The sequence below is a fragment of the Ammospiza nelsoni genome, chromosome 23, assembly GCF_027579445.1.
Source record: "Ammospiza nelsoni isolate bAmmNel1 chromosome 23, bAmmNel1.pri, whole genome shotgun sequence".
NCBI classification, from domain to species: domain Eukaryota; kingdom Metazoa; phylum Chordata; class Aves; order Passeriformes; family Passerellidae; genus Ammospiza; species Ammospiza nelsoni.
The window spans coordinates 1,736,753-1,756,290 of NC_080655.1; the positions used below are offsets into that span (position 1 = coordinate 1,736,753).

Here is a 19,538-nt window from a genome sequence, read left to right on the forward strand (position 1 = left end):
TTGTTATTTGCCAAACTTAGAGTTCACATTCAAAAGTATTTCTTTAAGCCATGTAGAGAGAACCCCTCCTACAGCACCAAGATTTTCCCTCTTGGCAGTTCATCCATTATTCCACACGAATTCCCGGATTTTTACACCGTGCTGCTTGAAGTTTCTAGACACTGGTTATCAAACCCCTCAACCCTGAGCATTACCATGTCGTCATCATTAGGTTTCAGAGCCAACAGTGTCAGTGCAATTAGGTACAGCTCATTAACACACTGCCTGCATGCTCAGAGCAAGTACAGTTCCAACAAGAGGTCTGTGCCTCCTTCACAGCCCAGAGCACAGACTGCTCAGGGCTCCTATCAAAACACCAGCGAATTTCAGTTCCCATTTCTGGAGTAAATTGCACAGTAAAAATTTAGCGGGCAGATGAAATAAAATTTTAGCGAGAAAACCAACAACACCTGAATTAAATGCAAAAACCCAACACAACCCTCATCTATTCCTTCTGCCCAACCTCCGACACCCCCCAACACCATCCTGGTGAGCAGCAGGACCCGGCTCTGCCCGGTGCCCACTCGGGGCATCGCCAAGGTGGGAAGCTTTGGCCAAGGCATCCCCCAGAGGCCGGGCTCCCTGGGGGCACTCACCAGGAAGCGAACATCATCAAAGCCATTCAGGAGCAGCTTGCTCTCGTACTGCTGCAGGCCGATGGACTCCAGCCACTCCCCGACGCTCTGCTCCAGCATCCGCGAACCTGACGAGAGAGGAATCGGCAGCCGCTTGAACAGGGAGAAACCGTTCAGGCGGTAGCAGCGGCACTCTGAGGAGGACAGATGGCATTGCCACATCATAGTCATTACCATAAAGAAACTCAAAAAATTATGCTCAGAGTACAACAAATCAGCGGGCTGACAATTCCTCTTGTGTGCACAGAGCATGGACAACGAGCTCGCGCTGCCTCGGCGGGCTCCGGGTGCAAATCTCTCTGCAGTTCACACTCAGAAAAGAAACTCCTCGCCCGGGCAGAGATTCAGAGGCGCTGCTGGGGCGCTGAGATCACAGGCACTGCTGTCAGGGCTCGTGAGTTCCTCGCCAGGCAAGCACATGAAGCCCAACCCCGTGGGGATGCGGATCCACTTCTCGGCTCAGCGGAAGGGGGCGGGAGGAGAGCAGCAAACTTCCACCCGAGGCATTCCCAGGCAGTCGCAGGTGCGAGGGAAGGGAGCGGAGCTGTGCCAGTCCTCTAATCCACACGCCTCTGGACACAGCCCCGGCTCAGCGGGGAGCACGGAGCAGCCTGGGAGGAAACAGCTTCATGCAGCCGAGCCAGCTCGGACACGGTGGATGCTCGGGAAAGCAGCAGGAGCCCAGGCAGAGCGGCTGGCCGCGGGAAGACACGCAAGACAAAGGAAGCACAGACTGCAGCAGCCGAGAGGAAGGGCTTGTGCTCTTCCTCCCCAGCAGTCCTGAGAGAGGCGAACCATGGCAGGGGCTTGGTCTCGCCGTTTCTGTGTTATGGGGACCCCAGGCTCACGTCTGGCAGCCCTGGCTCTGTCATTTACCAGCGATCCGATCGCTCGGCATTCCAGCACGCCGCCCGGACCTCTTGGCATTCCAGCACGCTGGCCCCAGAGAGCCCAGCCCCACCTCTGCACCGTGTGACAGCACAGCCAGGATGGTTCTCACCCAACACTGCTGGTCCTGCCAGGTGCTGGGCACGCACCTGGATTTGCCCTTCCTTCATTTTCTTCAGCCGAGCGCAGCCGCCGCACGGAGCCCCTCGCTCAGATGGGGAGCAGCTCTGCAGGAAGGAGGCATTTCGGTTCCCTGCTTCCGAGCCCACAGCAAGAGGAAAAAAGCAAATGCAAGCACACTCTCTCCTCTTCCTGCAGCAGCTCAAGTCCGAGCCATGCCCTGGCACCTCCCCCTCAGCCTCTGATAAAGGAGATTCCTCACAACACCTATGGAAGCCCTGGCAGATGAGCTCTCCCTTCCCTCATCCCTGGGATGAGTCCAGTGACTTGTTACTTTCCTCTAGTAAAGATCAAGACCTTAAGTATGACCAAAAAAAAGTTCAGAGATCTCCTTTTCACCAGGGAATTTGCTATGCAAGACAGGCAGATTTCCAGGCTCCCTGGCACGTCTGTTTCCAGCATGGATGCAAAGAAAAGGACGATCAGGAGACCCCCGTTCGCTTCCTTTGAACCTTCAGGTCAGCTGAAGCACTTTGGTACCTTCCAGCCATCCCTCCCCACTGTGCTGCAATGCTGCACACGCAGAGCTCACGGTGTCACCTGCAGGTCCCTGGGGTAATTCCTGCTGTCTGCTCCCGTGTTGGTATTCGGGAGCGCCGGGAATTGAGGAGCGCCGGCCGGTCCTTCCAGCGCAGATCACAAAAGGCTTCTGCCCCCCTGCCCTGAGCCAGCCCATGCCCCGGGGCAGCAGCTCAGCCCGGACTGTGCGCCAGGAGCTGCCTCTCTCCGGGTCTCCGTCCTCCCCTCCATCCTTTATCCTTTCCCCGCGGTCCCTGCGCTCCGCCGGCTGCGGCGGCGGCTTTGTCTGAGCCGCGAGCCCCTGGCTGTCCCTCCCTTCTCCTCATCCTCTCCCCCCTCCCAGTGCTCCCACCCGCCGGGAGGGAGGCAGCGGCTCCGCAACTCTCCAGTGGAAATCACTGACTCCTCAGTATTTACTCCATGATGGACAACACGGCTTGGGGGTTTTAAAAAATGATGTCACAGGTTTGCTCCGACAGATCCAAGTGATTTGTGGCTGGCTCAGAATTAATTTATCAAGAGAGAGGTGAGGAAGGGCTTGCTGCCTACCACAGCATTCCTGGGAGCTGTCGGGGTATTGGCAGAGGGAATGAAACCACAGCAGCTCCTTCTCCTGAGCTCCTGCATTTAATTTTTAAAATTATTTACTCTATTCAGCCTTGCATGCACTTGTAAATACATTTCTGCTTTCAAAAGGGAAACCTACAGTGATACCAAGTGCAGGTTTTCTGTTAACAAAACCCTTTCAAGTCATGACAAAATGAAGAGAGGGAAGTATTTGGAGGGAGGGAATGGAAGAGTTTCTTTTAAAAACAGAACAGACACCTAAAACATTCCAGGCTGAAAACGAAGATGCCCCAAATACACCTGATATTTGTGTGTTACAAGGATGATACAAGAACAGAAGAATCACAGTACTTGTGCCTCCTGGCAAGATCCTGATCACAACTTCTGGCTGAAACAAACTCCTGTTTCTCAGCTCCATCCTTCCCCCTATGCTCCACATTCTGGAATCCTGCCTTTGCTCTGCAGGAGCCCTGGCTCTGCCTCTCTCCTCCATGTCAGACCTTTCCCTGCTGCTATTGATCCATCACAGCCTGAACCGGTGTGGGAAGGGCTGTCAGAGCAGGGAGCAAACCCACACAGCCTCAACTCCTCTGCAAAGCCATCTGATCCTGGAATGCAGAGCCTGAATCAGGCTGAACTCCCACTGGGAACAGCGGGTTCCTCCTCACCTAAGCAAAAACCTGAGTGACAAATGGAGATGATGTGAGCTCTGTCACAGCCCGTGTGAGCTGTGTGTGCAGATCTGTATTAGCATCTCATCAGGAGGAGCTGCTGCCCATCCAGAGTCAGGGCTGTTCTGCTGCAGCAGGCTGGAGGTGAAGGATTTAAAAGGACAGAATCCCCTGTGGTGGCAGCTCTCCAGCAAGCCTGAGTTCTGCTTTGGCTCACAACTCAAAGGCAGAGAAGGGAATTCACATTTTGAGGGTTGTCCAAGAGCCTTTTTCAGGTGCATTTAGAAATGCCCAGTCCCTGAGGCACCTGGCACATCAACCACATGCAAAGGGCATGGCCCCCATGGCACCCACACTGGCACCATCCAGCCCTGCCCAGCACAGCTGCTGCCCTCAGGGAAAGAGCTGGGATGAAAATCCTGCGGCTGCATTCTGTAAAATTAAAGGAATCTTCCCAAGGAGTGTAGAATTAAAATTGCTGGCAGCAGCCTTGAGCATCATGTGGGAACCCAGGTCTGCTCCTCCTGTGCCAGAGCATTCCTCTCCCTCCCAGAGCCAAAGAGGTTAAAGACATCCACACACAGGAGCCAGCACCTTGTTTGTGTGCAGAGCACAGCCAGGACAGACAGACAGACACAGGCTGGGTACCCTACCTGAGATCCTGTGCTGCTCCTGGGAAAAGTCAATGCCTTCGCCGATGGAACTCATGATCTTTTCAATCTGGAAATAAAGAAAAAAGCATGTGTTACATTATTAATAAAGCTTCAGGAAAAGGTAAAAGCAGCTCAGGATTTCACCTCCCACGTGACAGCTGAAGAAATGCAGGAAAGGATGTTAAGGTATCTCTGAAGCAGAAGAGGTTCCCTGGACACCCTGCCTGGGCAGTCTTTGTTGGGATGGATGGACCACAAGGGATATGGAGAGGCTGAGGCTCTGCAGAGCCTTCCCTTCCACAACCTGCCAGTGCCTGGCAATAAAAAGCTTCAACAAAAGCATCCCCCAGCAGAGCCTGGGGGTGAGAGGGAGCCCCAAACTCCTCCCTCACCCTGCAGGAGCACACAGCCCCCTACACCAGCAGTGAAACTGCAGCAATGTTCTCACCCCCTCCTTCCCAGCAAGCTGACTGGGAGCTCAGCTTCCCCACACTCTGGACTGTTGGGCATTTTTGTTTTGGCTTGATTTATTTTTTAAACCATCATATTTCCCAATGTCATGCATGGAGCAGGTGATTCCAAAGGGTTTGAAAACAGATTGTGTGGGATAACAGCATCACGGGGCAAATGCCTGAAGGACCCAGGAGAGGGAGCAGGAGACAGCTCCATCAGCTCCAGACAAACCTCAGGCAGTGAGGAAGAAAAGGTTCAAACTCTGCTGGAATGGGTCTGAGTCCTCTTAAGAGCTGCACAGAAATGGCTGCATTTGCCACACACACAAAAGAATAAATTAATTGCAATTCCCAGTGAACTTTCAGGAGACTTCCCTAAATGAGAAGAGAAACTTTTCAAGCAATTTTTGAGCAGAATTTATAAATTGAGGCTTCCAATGTGGTGGTGCAGAGGGAGAACTGACAATTCCCAGGTTAGTTTGTAAGAGGAAGACAAACTGCAGCTCAGCTGGTCAGTTCAGAGCCTTCAATACTCAGCACTGAACTCCACTGTTGCACAAAGAGAAACACACTTGAGAGGCTCAGGGCTGGTTGCCTACCCCAGCCTTTAGTCTATAACTCAGCAGAAAATAAAAAAAAGAAAAAAATGCCTCCAGTAAGATTCCCAAAAGGAAATCTCCCAAGCAAACACCCCTGTGAGGCACTTCTGAGTGGTTGCTGCTGAATGCAAAGTGACTGGCCACAGAGTGGGGGAATGAACCTCAACTCTTACTCAACTTTTTTCCTCCTGGTCATTTAAGGACATACTTGGGGAAGGAGTCCAAGTTGCCCTGGATTTCACCCCTGGCTGCCTCTGCCCTGCCTGGCTCCCAGAGTGATGCTGTGTTTGGTGCAGCTGCACAACTCCCCACTGCTGTGAGCAGCTCCTGGGGATGCTGCAAGGGGCTGGATCTGCCTGCCATGCACCCTCAGGGGCAGCTTGGAGCTGAGCCCCACCAGAGAGGGGTTCTGGTGAAACAAAAAGAGCTCTTGCAAGGCTCCTGCCAAGGCAGATCTCCAGAAGCCTCTCCTCCTGCAGGGAGCAGCAGGCACTGCACTGGCAGGGTTAAATCTCACCAGGGACCAGGCAGTGCTGTGAGCTGTGACAGCTTTTAAGGATGCAGGTCCTCTGCCCCTGGAAAACCATGAGGATGAGCACCTCTGTTGGGCTTGAAATACAATTAACACCCATTTACTGAGAGATTTGAAAATCAGCTTGGGAAAACATCAGAAGCTCCAGAAGTTTAAGGACATTAAACTTTGCAGATTGGTGTCCATCAGTTCCAGGACAAGGTAAATCTCTGAGCTGGAGCTGCTCTTGGAACTTGTCTGGGAATCTCTAGCTGGATTCAAATTGCAAATTAACTCTGAGGCCAAGTTCCTTTGTTTCCATCGTGCTGCTCTCTCATGATCTGAGAGAGATTTGATGCTGTCCAGGCTCAGCCCCCAGCACTGCCAGCTCTGCAGTCCCAACCCTGCCTTGAGGACTTGCAGGTGCCTCTGGAGCACTGAAACACCCACGACCTTTCCTCAAAAGCAGGGAATTGCCTTGTGCTATATAAAACTGAATGGAAATTAAACAATCACGTGGCAGAGGATTTACCTTCCCAGCCCTCCTTTGCCAAGTGCTGGTCACAGTCCCAGCTGTTACCATTACTGCAGAGGGAAATCCTGCCCTGCCCTCGGCTCTCCACCAGAAGCAAACACCTCAAACAGACTCACACACCACTTCAAACACGGGTTTATGGCTGACCAGCCTGATTTAACTGTTAGGAGGCTGCAAAGAGAAGCATGAGGGGAAGGACAAACCTAGAGAGGGAACCAAAGCTTTAGAGCATCCCCATCCTCTGCAGCCTCTCTTCAGCTGCACTCCAGCATGGACACGGGGCTGAAGAGAAGATACCTTGAAAACAGCCTAGACTACAGTTTTTTAGGCTGTCCTTTCCCACTGGTTAATAATTAAAATACAAAAATACCATGTTTAAATATAGCACTGCAGCTCAGACTTAGTTGTAGCCTGAACACACAGTTCTGATTTGTTTTGGCTTAACCTGTATTTTTCCACTGAAGCACCAAGTGCCCATCTCTGGTTGTGCTGTGGGGTTGATTTGGGGTGGGGATTTTATGGTTTATTTGTTTTATAGCCACAGAAATAAAACCATAAAATACTTCCACCCTCTAAATTAATAGAACCATATCTGTTATCTCTGATGCAGAGGGGCAGTGGCTCCACGTGGGACAGACAGGGAGCCCTCAAGCCCCAGCAGGGAAGGAGAAACTCCTGCACAGCTGAAGTACTCTGGGAGAAGGAAAGGCTGCAAGGAGAGCAGAGTGCCCCTCATTAACCCCACAGCAGGAATGTGCCTGGAAGGAGCTGCGGAGCAGTTACCAGGATTGGAGCTCTTGGACTTAGTTTCACATTTGCCTACATTTGGTGAGAGACACAAATGTCCCAAAAAAAGGAGCTGGGTGTGTCTGAGAGTCCAGCCAGGGCTGGGGCGAGCTCTTCCAGGCAGGCAGGGAACATAGCAACTGGCCAGTGCCTCCAAAACAGAGCCTGACTCAAAACAAACCATCCTGAGCACAGTTCTGCTAACAGAGGAAGAGACATTTGTTTGCAGAAGGCCAGCGAGGCCAAGCCAGCCTCGTGGCATGCTGGGGTCTGTCCTGGTGCAGGACAGGAGGAGAGTCCTGCACAGCGATTCCCCACCTCACAGTGCTCATGGCAGCAGCAGCCAGTGGCTCCTTACACGGGCAGGATGTCAGCCTGCAGGAGCAGCAGGGACACAGGGGTGCACAGGTCCCACAGCTGTGCAGAGGGCAGTGACCCCCCTGTCCCCAAGGGCACACAGTGCCCTGCGGAGCCTCTGCTCCCCACTCCACACCCTGCCCTGATGGATGCCAAGTCGTGGTGTCCACACTGATGTCTCCAGTTTTTCTTCCTCAGCCACTGCTGAAGTTTGAAGCCAATGAATCCATTCAGACTGAGGGCCATTAAAGCAGCCCCAGTGCTTTAGTCCCCAGAATAAAGAGCTTCACACAACACAGGGCAGGAGCCTCATTTGGGCAGCACCACACTGACCATCACTCTGTCAGGGTGACACCCAGTTTTGGAGGCACCTTGATGCTCCTGGAGCTTTCTGAAAGGGGCTTTATAAACCTCACCTTACACTCACCAGCAATGCAAATGCAGAAGTTTGTTCTCAGTCTCTGCACGCAGCATCACAGGCTGCCAAGGACACAGCAAGGTCACCCTAAGAGAACTAAAATCACAGAATCCTCAAACACTTTGGGTTAGAAGGGACCTTAAAGCTCATCCAGACCCACTCACTGCCATGGGCAGGGACACCTTCCCCTATCCCAGGGTGCTCCAAGCCCTGTCCAGCCTGGCCTTGGACACCTCCAGGGATGGGGCAGCCACAGCTGCTCTGGGCATCCTGTGCCAGGGCCTCTCTACCTTGTGTGGGTCAATGACTTCTGCTTCCTCTGTGGCCCCTTCCCAAACTCTCAGCTTAAAAATCACCAGTGATTCCTGAGCACCAGAAGAGGACCTGCAGTGCACCTGCACAGGCCTCAGACTCTGGGCAGAGGAGTTACTCAAATAAAGGTCTGTAATTAAATAAAACCACACAGAACCAAGCACACACTATCTGCCATATGGAGGGCATTAGTGCACTATAATGACACCCTGCAGCCGGAGTATAATTAAGAATATAGCAGGATTCCCATTATAAATCCTTATTACTGAGGGTTCATAACCTACTGTACAAACCTGCCTGGGGCTCAGGCTCAGCACACAAGAGCAGCTCCAGCAGCAGATTTCCGTCTCAAAAGCTACTTACAAAGTTGGGTAGAAAGGTTATCAGTCTTTTAAATTTCTGCAATTCCAGGAGAGTGTCAGGAGTTAAGACTTCATTATTTCCAAGCTTTAACAGCTGGGGGATGGGGCAGATTTGGTTTCAAATTATAATAAAAAAAGAACCCCCAAACAAGCTGCTTCTACAGTTTCAAACCCCTCTGAGCACAGCAAACCCCCAGTGATGATGTGAGCACCCCCATCAGAGCCCAGCAGGTCAGCTCTAAATTCCAGGGGAGAACTATGGGCACGTGAGGTTGGCAGAGGATGCTGTGGCAGCACAGAATCACTGACATTTCCATTCTGTACCAATAGCACAGCAAACCTCACGTGACTGATTGATATTTCACCCCTGAAGGAGGAAGGGAGGCTGCTCAGACTCAGCTGGGATCTACCCTGGAGCAGAAGAACAGCAGGATTGCAGCATCCACCAGCATGTCTGAAAGGGATGGAGCAAGAGAGGGATCTGGGATGATACCTGCTGACTCCTTAATACAGGTACAGATCTGCAAAATTTGGATTTGGGCCATGAATCTCATTTCTAGGTTGGTGACAGCCCATAAACCACTTCTGGTTCAGTTTATGATGCTTCAGCTTCTGTTCTCCCATTGCCATCCCATGGAGCACACGGCTCATATTTCACTGCTCAATATATTCCATGTCTCCAAAAGACACCAGCCTGTATGAACTCAGCATAACAAACACCAGAGGCCTGGAAAACATAATGCTCCATTTATTAATTCAAAGCTAAACTGCACCAGGCAGTTGTTCACGGCACATTTGAGCACTGGTACCCAGAGCTGCTGTGCTCCATCCTCCCCCAGCAGCCTTCCACAGCACAGAGACTTGCTGAATTTATTTCAAATCATCCTGCAACTGCTCACCAGTGATAAAGGCAAACACATTTTCTGGCTTAATATGGTCTCTCAGAAATTCATTTGGATGGGGACCAGGGCCTGTTGCTTCACGCCACTCTCCAGCCTCTGTTTTTGTACAAATCCCAAAGTTACAAATCCAAACACGTACCAAAAGGAACTCATGGTATAAACTTGAATTTCACAACAGTGTCTGATGGATCTGCAGTATCACAGCCCTCCAAATATCAATGTTGTTTTGACAAACAGTAAAACCCAAGACTGACATGATAAAGAGAATGGCCAAACGTAGCAACAGAGCTGCCCACAGCAGGGGAGATTTTTACAGTACTGTTTCCTGCAAATACCTATCATTTTGCTTCCAAATGCTACCTGTTTTAACTGCAGTCTATATAAAAACTTTTAGATTTCCAAAACAGATCACTGGTTTCACTGGCCTCTGGTTTAAGTGGCAAACTGACCTCTCTTTCTAGGTTCTGATCTTTGATAGCTTATTGAACTGGACAAAGGCTACTCTGAGTCACAATAAAAAAGGCAAAACCCCCAAAAAGGCTTGAATCAATTCACTGTCTGTCCATATTCCTGCCTCCTTACACAAACCCCAAACCAATAAGGCTCTCAAGCAAGGCTGTCTCTGGCCTGTGGGGCAGAGCAGTGAAGCTGCTCCAGGCTGGAGAGAGAGATTTAAAGACATTTTTTTAAATAAAAGCTTCAAAAGTGCTGGAAGATGGGACATAAAGCGGAAGAGAACATAATGAAGGACTGGATTTAGTCAGGACACTGTGGCCGGACATTTCTGTTCCTGAAAAACAAAAATGTCCCCAAAATGCCAGTGATCATAAGGCTGTTACATAACCTAAACATCCCATCATTCTCACAAGAACCAAAAGCTCCTGATTCACAAATATTGAGTTCACACACTTGAGAAGCTCCCAGAAACACACACAGAGGTGGATGGAGCTGCTGCACTGGCAAATATCACAACCCCTGTTGTGTCCAGCCCTGGCTGCTGGAACAAAGCATGCCTGGTCTTTACATTGCCCTTTCAGCACACAGGTTTTCCTGTCAAACCAGTAAATTGTCTTGCTCTGGCTTGGATTGGCTCAGTTCCACATTGGCTCAGGATTCCAGCAGGCTGGGACTTTGCAGCACATTTAAAAATGGTGGAAACACAAAAGCTTTCACTTCAAAAAGTTCATCAGGCTGGAGGAAATCTCACCACTGGGGGCAAAGAGAAGAGATTGGACATGAGGGATGATGTAAGAATTCCTGACCTTAGCACAGGAAAACCAGGAGGAAACATTGGGATCTGGAGACAATGGAATAATCAGCCCAATAATTAAGCTGATTAAGAGCCTGCTGGCCATGCTTGTTTAGCAGAATCAAAACCAAAAATACTGACCCCACTGCTGCTTCTGCCCTAGACAAAAGTGAATTACAGCTATTTCAGGCAAAGGGGGAACTGGAATGTGAGCTGAGGGCAGGGGACACCCAGGGACAATTGAAGCCACCCTGCCTGGTCCCACCAGCCAAACCCAGGGCAAGCTGAGATTTGAACACCCGAACCAAGAGAATAAATGGAACATTTTGGGAGGCAGAGCTTTTATACACCATGCAATTTCACCAGGCCACAAAAGCAGCAGCTCTTCCTGAGTAACAAGGGGAATATTTGCATTTTCTTTCAAGGGTGCTGGCTGGCAGCTCTGAATTTCAACTCCTGGGTGTTTAAAGGCAGTGGCAGGTTTTGCATCAAAAGCTTTCCACAAAGTTTGACATTTCAATGCAAATGTTGTTAATCCTCCACAGTGAGCCTGTAATTAAGACACTGATTCCACAGGGTGCTGCAGCACCCAACAGTCCAGACAAGGTTTAAAGGAACCCACAAGGTTTAAAGGCAGCCACAATCTCCATCAAGCTCATTCCCAGCTCCAAGCCTGAGGTGGAAGCACCACAGCTGTGCCATCTGCTCCTGGCATCCATCCTTAGGGGACATCAACAGCCCCAAAATGGGCCAGGAATTGGTGAAATACTTCATCCATGGTTACTGCAGATGCAAAGCATTCCTTTCACAGGAGACATGGAGCACCACTCCAGTTAGTCATCAGAGATGAATGTCCAGTGCCATAATTAGCTACAGAATACTCATTAGTTCTTCAACTAATTCACTTGGGAGGGAAAAAAAACCTGGTGGACTGTGCACCTTCTTTTTTCTAAAAAATCATAAAGTGATGTGCATGTTTTATTCAGTTCCCTAAATTTTTTTGAAGGATGTTTAATCTCCTCCTAGGAGCACTTAGGTTAGAACACAGAACTACAACCTCATTTTGTGAGATGGGTACCAGAACCTCCAAAACTGAAATTCAGCATTGGAACAGATGACTTGACAGCAGGCAGATGGAAGTGGAGGATGTCAGGGGATTTTAAGGGATGTCAGGAGCCAGGTCTGAGGGTAATTCCCAGCAGCCTTCCTTGTTCTTTGCCCTGATCATTTAACAGATTGTTTTTCTTACCAGCACCTATGAGGTAGAAGAGCAGCCCCAGGCCTTGACTGCAGAATCCCTGCTCAGAGCCTGGAGCATGAACCAGGCTGAAGGGCAGGTCTGGAGCTGCTCTGGAGAGCAGGAAGGCAGAGCAGAAGCAGGTTAATCTGCCCTGAAAAGGGGGCTGGGGGCCAGAGCCCTCCTCCCTCCCTCAGAGATGCAAATCCAGGTTGTTCTGCACCAAACCCCTGAGAGCTGCTGCTGCCCCACTCATCCCTGTCTGCTCAATACTCATGAGCCAATGATAAAAACCAAATCCATCCCTTCAGCCCACAGACAGGTTTGGAAGGATCCAAACATTTATGCTGAGTGAGAGTTGCATCCCCTCACACGCCTCTTGCCCCCACCAGAGCAGGACTGAGCATTTTCACTCCTCACCCCCCTGGGCAGTGCCTGGATGTTGGATGTGAGAGTTTTTCTGCCCTGCTCACACAGAAGTCCCACCTGGCAGCAGCTGCAGGGGTCAGGAGCAGATGGGACATGGGCTGAACGGGCTCCTGGGCAGCACAGAGCACAAAGCAACACTCTGGGCCAGCTCCTTGGCACAGGGGAGCTGCAACTGGGAACAGGGATGAGCTTTGCCAAGTGAATAACTCCTTCCCCATCCCACCCTTCTGGCAAAGCCAGCAGCACCTTCCACTTCCAACAAAGGGCATTGGCAGCGCTCGGCCAGGGCAAGGACGTGACCCTCTGCTCACAAGCAGCAGATTTTCTGTCCCCAGCCAGCCTCCAGAGCCCAGAGCAGGGTCAGCTCAGGCTCTGCTGCAGATCTCATCTGTCCAGGGACAGCACAGATCCCTCCCAGGCCCCTGTGCCCTGCACAGACACAGCTACAGCTGGCCAGGCCAGCAGGCAGAGTCCTCAGCTGGGAGAGCTGCACAGGGATCACCTCCCTCCTCAGTCACCTGCATAAAGGCCATTAAAACTAACAGAATAATATAAATCTGCCATTGTTTCCCCCCAGCACAGAGGGAAAGCCAAACCATTGCTAACAGGGATGGCTCAACAAGGTTTATATTGCCCTGGTAAATGCAGAGGCTGCAAGGTGCATCCAGCTCTGAGCAGCTGCATTATCCCATCCAGGGAACTAATCTGACACACAACCACAGAATTACATTTATGTTTAAATCTCACTGATGCCACTATGACCAGCCAGACTTTAAAAAAAATGAGATTTGCCCCACTGCAGACAGATGTGAATTTTTCACATTCTTTCTGTGATTTCCTCACCTAAACATGAGAGGAAGGAAAAGCAGATTCCTCTCCTGGGGCTTGTCCGGCTGCCTCAGGGGAAATGAGGGATTTGTTTACAGGCAGGAGGAAGCAGCTCTGAGGGTTCATCTGAGCAGAGGAAGCAGAGGCAGTGCAGGCAGCTCAGCATTTGACCTCTGCTACCAATGCACTCGTGCCAAAGGCTTCTGCCCTTTCAGTGTCTGCTGCAAACAGCTCAAATAAAAGCACAGGGAATTATCCAGCCCTTCCAAAGAACCTTCTGCTGCAGAGCCTTTCCCTAAGCCATGGTACAACTGACCTGGGCAATTAACAGCGAAGCCTCTCCAGCCCAAGCAGCTGCAGAGGAAAATATCTATTTGGCAACCCTGAGACCCAGCAGGGAGTGAGGGGGAGGGAGAGAACGGACCGAGGGATGGGTTCTCACGTTGCTTTTAGCATCTCTAAATACCTCCCTCTTCCCCAGATGATAATTTTCTCTCTGAGTTAGGGCTGGAGAGGCAGCTGAGCATCAGCCAGTGCAGGGGCACAACCCTCCCCCGGGCTTCCACGCCCGGCACACGCGGCTCCACACCCCCAGCACCACGCCAGGGCTTTCAGTTCCTTCCCAGAGTACAAAGAGTGGTTCATCCGAGCTTATCTCTCCTGCAGCCCCACTTCTCCCAGCACAGAATCATCCCCAAAGAATGTTTCAGTAATGCTGCAGTGCTGAATTTCAGAGGGACACTTAATCGTGCCCCAGTGGCTCTCCAGGGCCAACTTTCTGAGCATGAAATATTTAACTGTCCGTGGGCGTCCGATATGATAATAAAGTGAGTGCTAACCAGCCGCTGAAATGAGCGTGTGAGGAGGAGAGCAGGAGCTATCAAACACACAAACCAGCCTAACTGCTGCCTTCCTTCCATCCCCATGAACACCTGGGCACTGCTCACACTCCCCAGCAGCACGGATTCAGCAACACAACACTTCTAAGACATTGGGACAATCAACAGGGAAGAAGTGGAAGGAGGAAATCAGGATTGATTCACAGGTTGGTGAAAGGCATTGTTATCAAGTGTTTCTCATTTTGGGGATGTGAAAACCTATCTGGCTTGCCTAAAAGAAACCAAGCCCTGTGTCATGGTTTGAAGCTGGCATAATGCCAGTGCCCCCATGAAAATATATGCTCCCTGGGCATATGTCTTGGAGGTTCCTTCAAGGGGATTGAAAATATTGTCATTATCATCACATATGGTGAAGAGGAACAAGAATACAAAGCTTTGCTCGACACTGGCGCACAGCGCACATTAATCCCAAAAAATCTCACTTCCTTTTTTCAAACCAGGACACCCTGTATATGAGCAAAAAACTTAGAAACTGCTTGCAATTCTGCTACTCCCCCACTCCAATGAACTTTATCTTTTGGCATTTAACACCTTGCAGACTCCCAGGTGAGCGTGTGCCTGTTATTGCCTTGTGAGAGTTCGCAGAAACCACGGAACCCACCCAGGAGCCCTGAGGGCAGCGTGGCAGAGGGGAGCTCCTGCTGCACACTCATTCCTGGCACAGAGGCTCTTTAGCAAGCTCAGCCTTACCTCATCCCACTCCGAAGCAAAGGATGGGGACTTCTCCAGCCGCTTCTTGCCGGTGCTGCAGTTGGAGAGCGATTCGCTCCGGCTCCCCATGGCATCGTCCTCGGTCGGGGAGCAGGTCAGCAGGTCAGAGTCCGACTTGGACAAGCTGCGGCTGAGCTTGAGCTCGGCTTTGGGTTTGCTGCCCGGGTGGGCTCTGCCCGCAGCTCTGTCCCCCTCTGGCTCAGCACACGCGTGGGGCGTGCCCAGGGCCGCGGGATCCGCCCGGCTGACGTGCTGCACCGTGGCGTACACCGCGCTCTGCGTGGGGTCCGGGGAGCTGCTCCGGGCCGGTCCTGACGACGTTAGCTCAGCATCCTCCAGCTGCATAGCAGCAGGGTGGCTCGTGCCTTCAGTGTCCCCCTTCTCCGAGGAGGAAGCGAGCCTGAAAGGGTCCTCGCTTATTTCACAGATTGGAGAAGAGCCGTGCAACAACCCTGAGAACTGCTCTGGCACCTGGATGTCCTGGCTGTCGGCAGAGTCCTGGCTGCGGCCGCCGCTGCTCCTCCTGTGGTCTTCAAGGGGATGAAAGCAGAGAAGAGGGGGAAATCAAAAACATGGACGAAGCAGCAAAATTCCAGCTCTCTCCCTCAGCAAGGGAGGGAGAGATCTAAAGAGAGAACAGTTCCGTATTGTTCCGCGTGCTCAACTTGTACCCAAAGTCATGGCATTTATGAAATTCCAAACACTGGCCCGATTTACGCAATCTGGCAGCTCTCCGTATTTTTTATTCCTGTTAACACTAACTATCAGGCCTTGCTATATAAGGCCAAGAGAAGTGCTAACTATATCCTGCAGAGAGAGCAAGTGAGGTGGGAGCAGCAGAGACGGAGGCTCCTGGAACATCTGATCCCTTTCCATAAAGGCCAGAGCGTTATTTAGAGCTGCTCACCCGGCTCTTGGCACGGGCTGCAGGGTGGGAAAACGCCTGGACTGCAACCGACCTGAGAGTTCCAAAATCCGCTCCCAAAAAAACCCACTGCTTCCCTCCCTAGTGGCTTCCGAGTTTAACCTCTCCTCCCTGCTCAGGGGAGAGAAATAAACAGTTTATGCAAGGGAAAAAAAAGCTTGAGCAAAAAGTCTCTTTTGCAATGAACTGAGCACAGAGAGGCCAGAGCTGGTGGAGCACTGGCTGCCCCAGAAATGTGACACTGGTTCCCAGCTACTCCTGCCCCAGCAACCTTAATATCAGGTACCAGGGTCCTGCATAAACCATGAAGAATTGACTGATCCCAAGTGCTGGGTGCACACACACACACACAAACATGCACTCACCTTTGTCACAGCTGAATGAGCATTTCAACTGCAGAAGCAAAAAACTTTGTCAAGCCAACAAGTCTAACTTTGGTTTCCTAGGATTCCTTCACCCTCTCAGCATTGCTTGTGAATTTTAACTGCTTCCATTTAGTGCTGAAGAAACTCTTCAGACTGAGAACTAAAAATTGATGCTGCAAGGGAACAATACAGCGAAACGCTCGGATAATGAGGCTCTGAAGTGCAGGGAGGATGTTTGGATCTGAAGAGGAAATCACTTGCTCTGCAGAACCCTCCTTTCCTGAGCAAAACAGTGAGTTCTACTCCAACTAAAAGTAACCTGTTAGCAGCACAGAGAGCCCAACTCAGCACCCAGCTTTCCTTTCTCCTTTCCAGCACCAAGCCTGACCAGGGGATTTTCAAACATCAATACCCATTGGGCTTTGTGGTCTGTCCTCACACCAGAACTGGGCAGGAAAGGGCTGAATTAGTCATTTGCCTTTGTGTGGGGGTCCCAGGTACCCCGTGCCTGGTGAGGATGATGAGTCCCTCCCACAGGCACAGGAAGGCCAGGAGCAGCCACAGCCCTCACTGGGATCAAGTGATGTGAGGGATTATCTCATCCTGGATCCTATGAGTTAGAGATTCCAGGACAGTGAAGTAGTTGTTGACTCTCTTGCACAGGCACATAAACCACCAGTTCTGTGACTGGAGCTGCCAAGGGGGAGGCAGGTCCCAGGGCTGCCTGAGAGGCACCAGCAGCAGCACCCCAGATTACAAGGCCAGACTAAACCCAGCTACTTTGCATAAAGCTCTGAAGCTCCAGTGCTGGAGAGAAACCTCAGAGGACAAACCTCAAAGCAGATCAGATGGGCTGCATTCACAGGACAGACTGGTACTAATGCAAAGCCACAGAGAGGTGAGCAAGACAGCAGTGATGGGACAGTCAATAAACCTGTGGGGAAAGAAAAACTTTTGTAGTTTTTCTTCCCAACCTCTTCCCTTCCTTGGAAACCATTTCTTCCATGCCCAGCTGAACCTTTAGTGACATTTCTGCTGCAGGCAGAGAGGCAGCTGGCCAAAGTTTGTGCCACGTGCTGCAACACTTGAGTCCAGCCAGAACAAAGTGCTCCAAATCCAGCTCCAGCACCTCACAAAAGGGCTCCTGTTGGACAGGAATCCCAGCCACCCACTCATCTGTGAGCTAAGAGGGACTCTGAAACACAGGGAGCTGCCAGGGAAGGAAGGGATGGAGCGAGCGCAACAGCACTCGCTCAGAAATTGTGAGAAACATCTTGAAGGAGACATTTCGGAGCCTGCCCTGAAAGCTGCAGACAGAACTAATGTAGAAAGTCTTCTCAGTCTTTTTGTCACTGAGGTGCATGGAGCAGGAACATGCAGGGCTCTCCAGGCCCCTCCTTCCAGGGGATCTGAAAGAATCCTCCTCTTCCAGTTTCATGTGAGTTACACTCAGGAAGGGTCCCTAGTCCCCCAGGGACTCCTGCCCAGCTCCCTTCACTGATTTTACCCCCCAGCACAGATCATTTGACAGATCCTGCCTTTTTCAGCCTCAGCCTGCTGCAGGTCTCACCCACAGGAGAGGCTGCTCCCAACCCTTCCTGGGATCAGGAGCCCTTCCTGGGTGCAGACTGTTTGCATCCCAGGGAGAATTCCAGCAAGAGCTTCCCTGCCAGCAGCCTGAGCTCTCCAGATACGAAGCACTTCCCTAAACACTCCACACTAAGCTGTAACCACCCTGCCTCCACTGGATTTCTTTCCCTCTATATCAACAGCAGGATTTGTCTCACAACCCTGGATTAGGACAGTGAAGCTGTTCCTGCAGCTGCTGCCTGCTCAAGCTCCCCAACCTTAAAATTAGTGAGGGCACACAGCAGCCTCTGATCTGCACATGGAAAAGGCTGCCCATGTTACATCATGCCAGAATTTGTCAAGTGAGGAGCAGGCAAACCTCCCTCCTGTGAAACAAGGCCAGAGGAAGAAGCTGGCTTTGAGGGGTGCAAAAATATCATTTACCTACAACAGGACTGAAACACAGCCCCATTCCACAGCCTCATGTGGAGCCCAGCTGAGGATGGCACACTCCTGTGTTAACCTCACCAAGCTCAGCCACTCCAGCAGAGTTTATTCACCTGAATTTGTGCTGTTTTGTACTCCCCACTTCAGAAAGGGCAATGAGACACTGCCCTGCTTAGAGAGAGCATTAATATGATTCTGCACAACACCATGAGAGCAGAAACAAAGGCTTGGGCCTGGGATGTGGGACAGAGGTCTGTCCTCTGTCCAAGGTAATACCATGAGGACATGTAGGCTGTGGGCTGTCCCCAAATCTTTTCCTGCATTAACCAAGTGTCCCCACAGAACTCCCCCAGCAATATCCACCCTGCTATTTCAGCAGCCATTCTGGCTCTCAGAAAAGAATTTCTTTCAGTCTCTCTGTTCTGACTTTATTGCTGGCTCATTCCAGCTCTCTGGGTAGTAGCACAGTCACACTGTGCTGGCTGAACCAGCACAACCACATAGAAAATCTCTTACAGCAGGAAGGGCAAAGTGGGGACTTCAAGCTGGACCTCCTATGGAAGTAGCACAGAACAACCTCAACAAGTATCAGTCTGTAATATCTACCAGAAGGCACCAAGTGAGTCCTACCTGCAGCTGGTCACTGCTGACAACACCTGGGTGTGACTCCTGAGAAGACAAACAGCTCAAAACTCAAATCTTTTCACCCTCCCTTAGGTCTCTCTGGAGGCAGCGGGAGCTGAGAAACCTCCTGGTCACTCCACACACATTCCTCCTCTTTTGCTTTAATTTCACACCCTGTTAGAGGGCCTGAGTGCCCTGACTTCAGGCATGTGACTGCACACCAAAGTGGACGGGAGAGCATTTGGCTCAAACCACTTCTGATACTCTGCCCAAAACATGAGGCCAACCTCTCCCAGTGCTCCAGCATGTGACAGCGAGCTGCTCTAACACACACAAAGGCCACCAAAGCCAGTGGATAATGCCACATTCATCTGCTGGCTGGACACAGGACAACTGGCAGCCAGAGGAACAAAGGCAGCTATCAGAGATGAAAGGCACCATTAAACCCACATGCCTGAAATTCAGCCTTCCTGCTGCCCTGAAACGCCCTTTCAACAGCCACAGGAACCCAAGCCCTCCTCTCCTGACCAAAGGCTGCTCCAGACCCTCAGTCTGAGAGCCAAGGAACAGTTCAAAGCCATGCTCCAGCCTGTTCTGTGCCTTGGGATTGAGCTGCTGCTGCCCTGGATGCTCCAGGACTCTTCTGACCCAGAGGTGGGAAAATTCTCCAACACCCCAAGTAAGGTTTTGGTCTCTCCCTCAACTCTTGCTTAATTCTGCCACTCCTTAAATTTATCTTCTCCCTCCACCATCAACCACAGTGCTGACTGCATTTATAGAATGGGAAAGACAGGGAAGATGAGGAAAAACTCAGCTGCATCCTTAGATTTCTCCCACTGTAACAGTGGGAAGGGCTCCAGGCTTGTTAC

The 19,538-nt window shown here is 51.1% G+C and overlaps 1 protein-coding gene across 3 annotated transcripts in view; it reads right to left on the reverse strand.

The window, feature by feature from the left end:
• Positions 1-19,538, reverse strand: part of ANKS1A (ankyrin repeat and sterile alpha motif domain containing 1A) — a 73,593-nt gene that overhangs the window by 21,145 nt on the left and 32,910 nt on the right. For all 3 annotated transcript variants that reach the window (XM_059487817.1, XM_059487816.1, XM_059487815.1), the window contains 3 exons: positions 14,719-15,269; positions 4,153-4,219; positions 636-742 (listed from right to left, as the gene is read on the reverse strand). In XM_059487817.1, the coding sequence (XP_059343800.1) occupies positions 636-742; positions 4,153-4,219; positions 14,719-15,269 (725 nt within the window). The remainder of the gene's footprint in view (positions 1-635; positions 743-4,152; positions 4,220-14,718; positions 15,270-19,538) is intronic.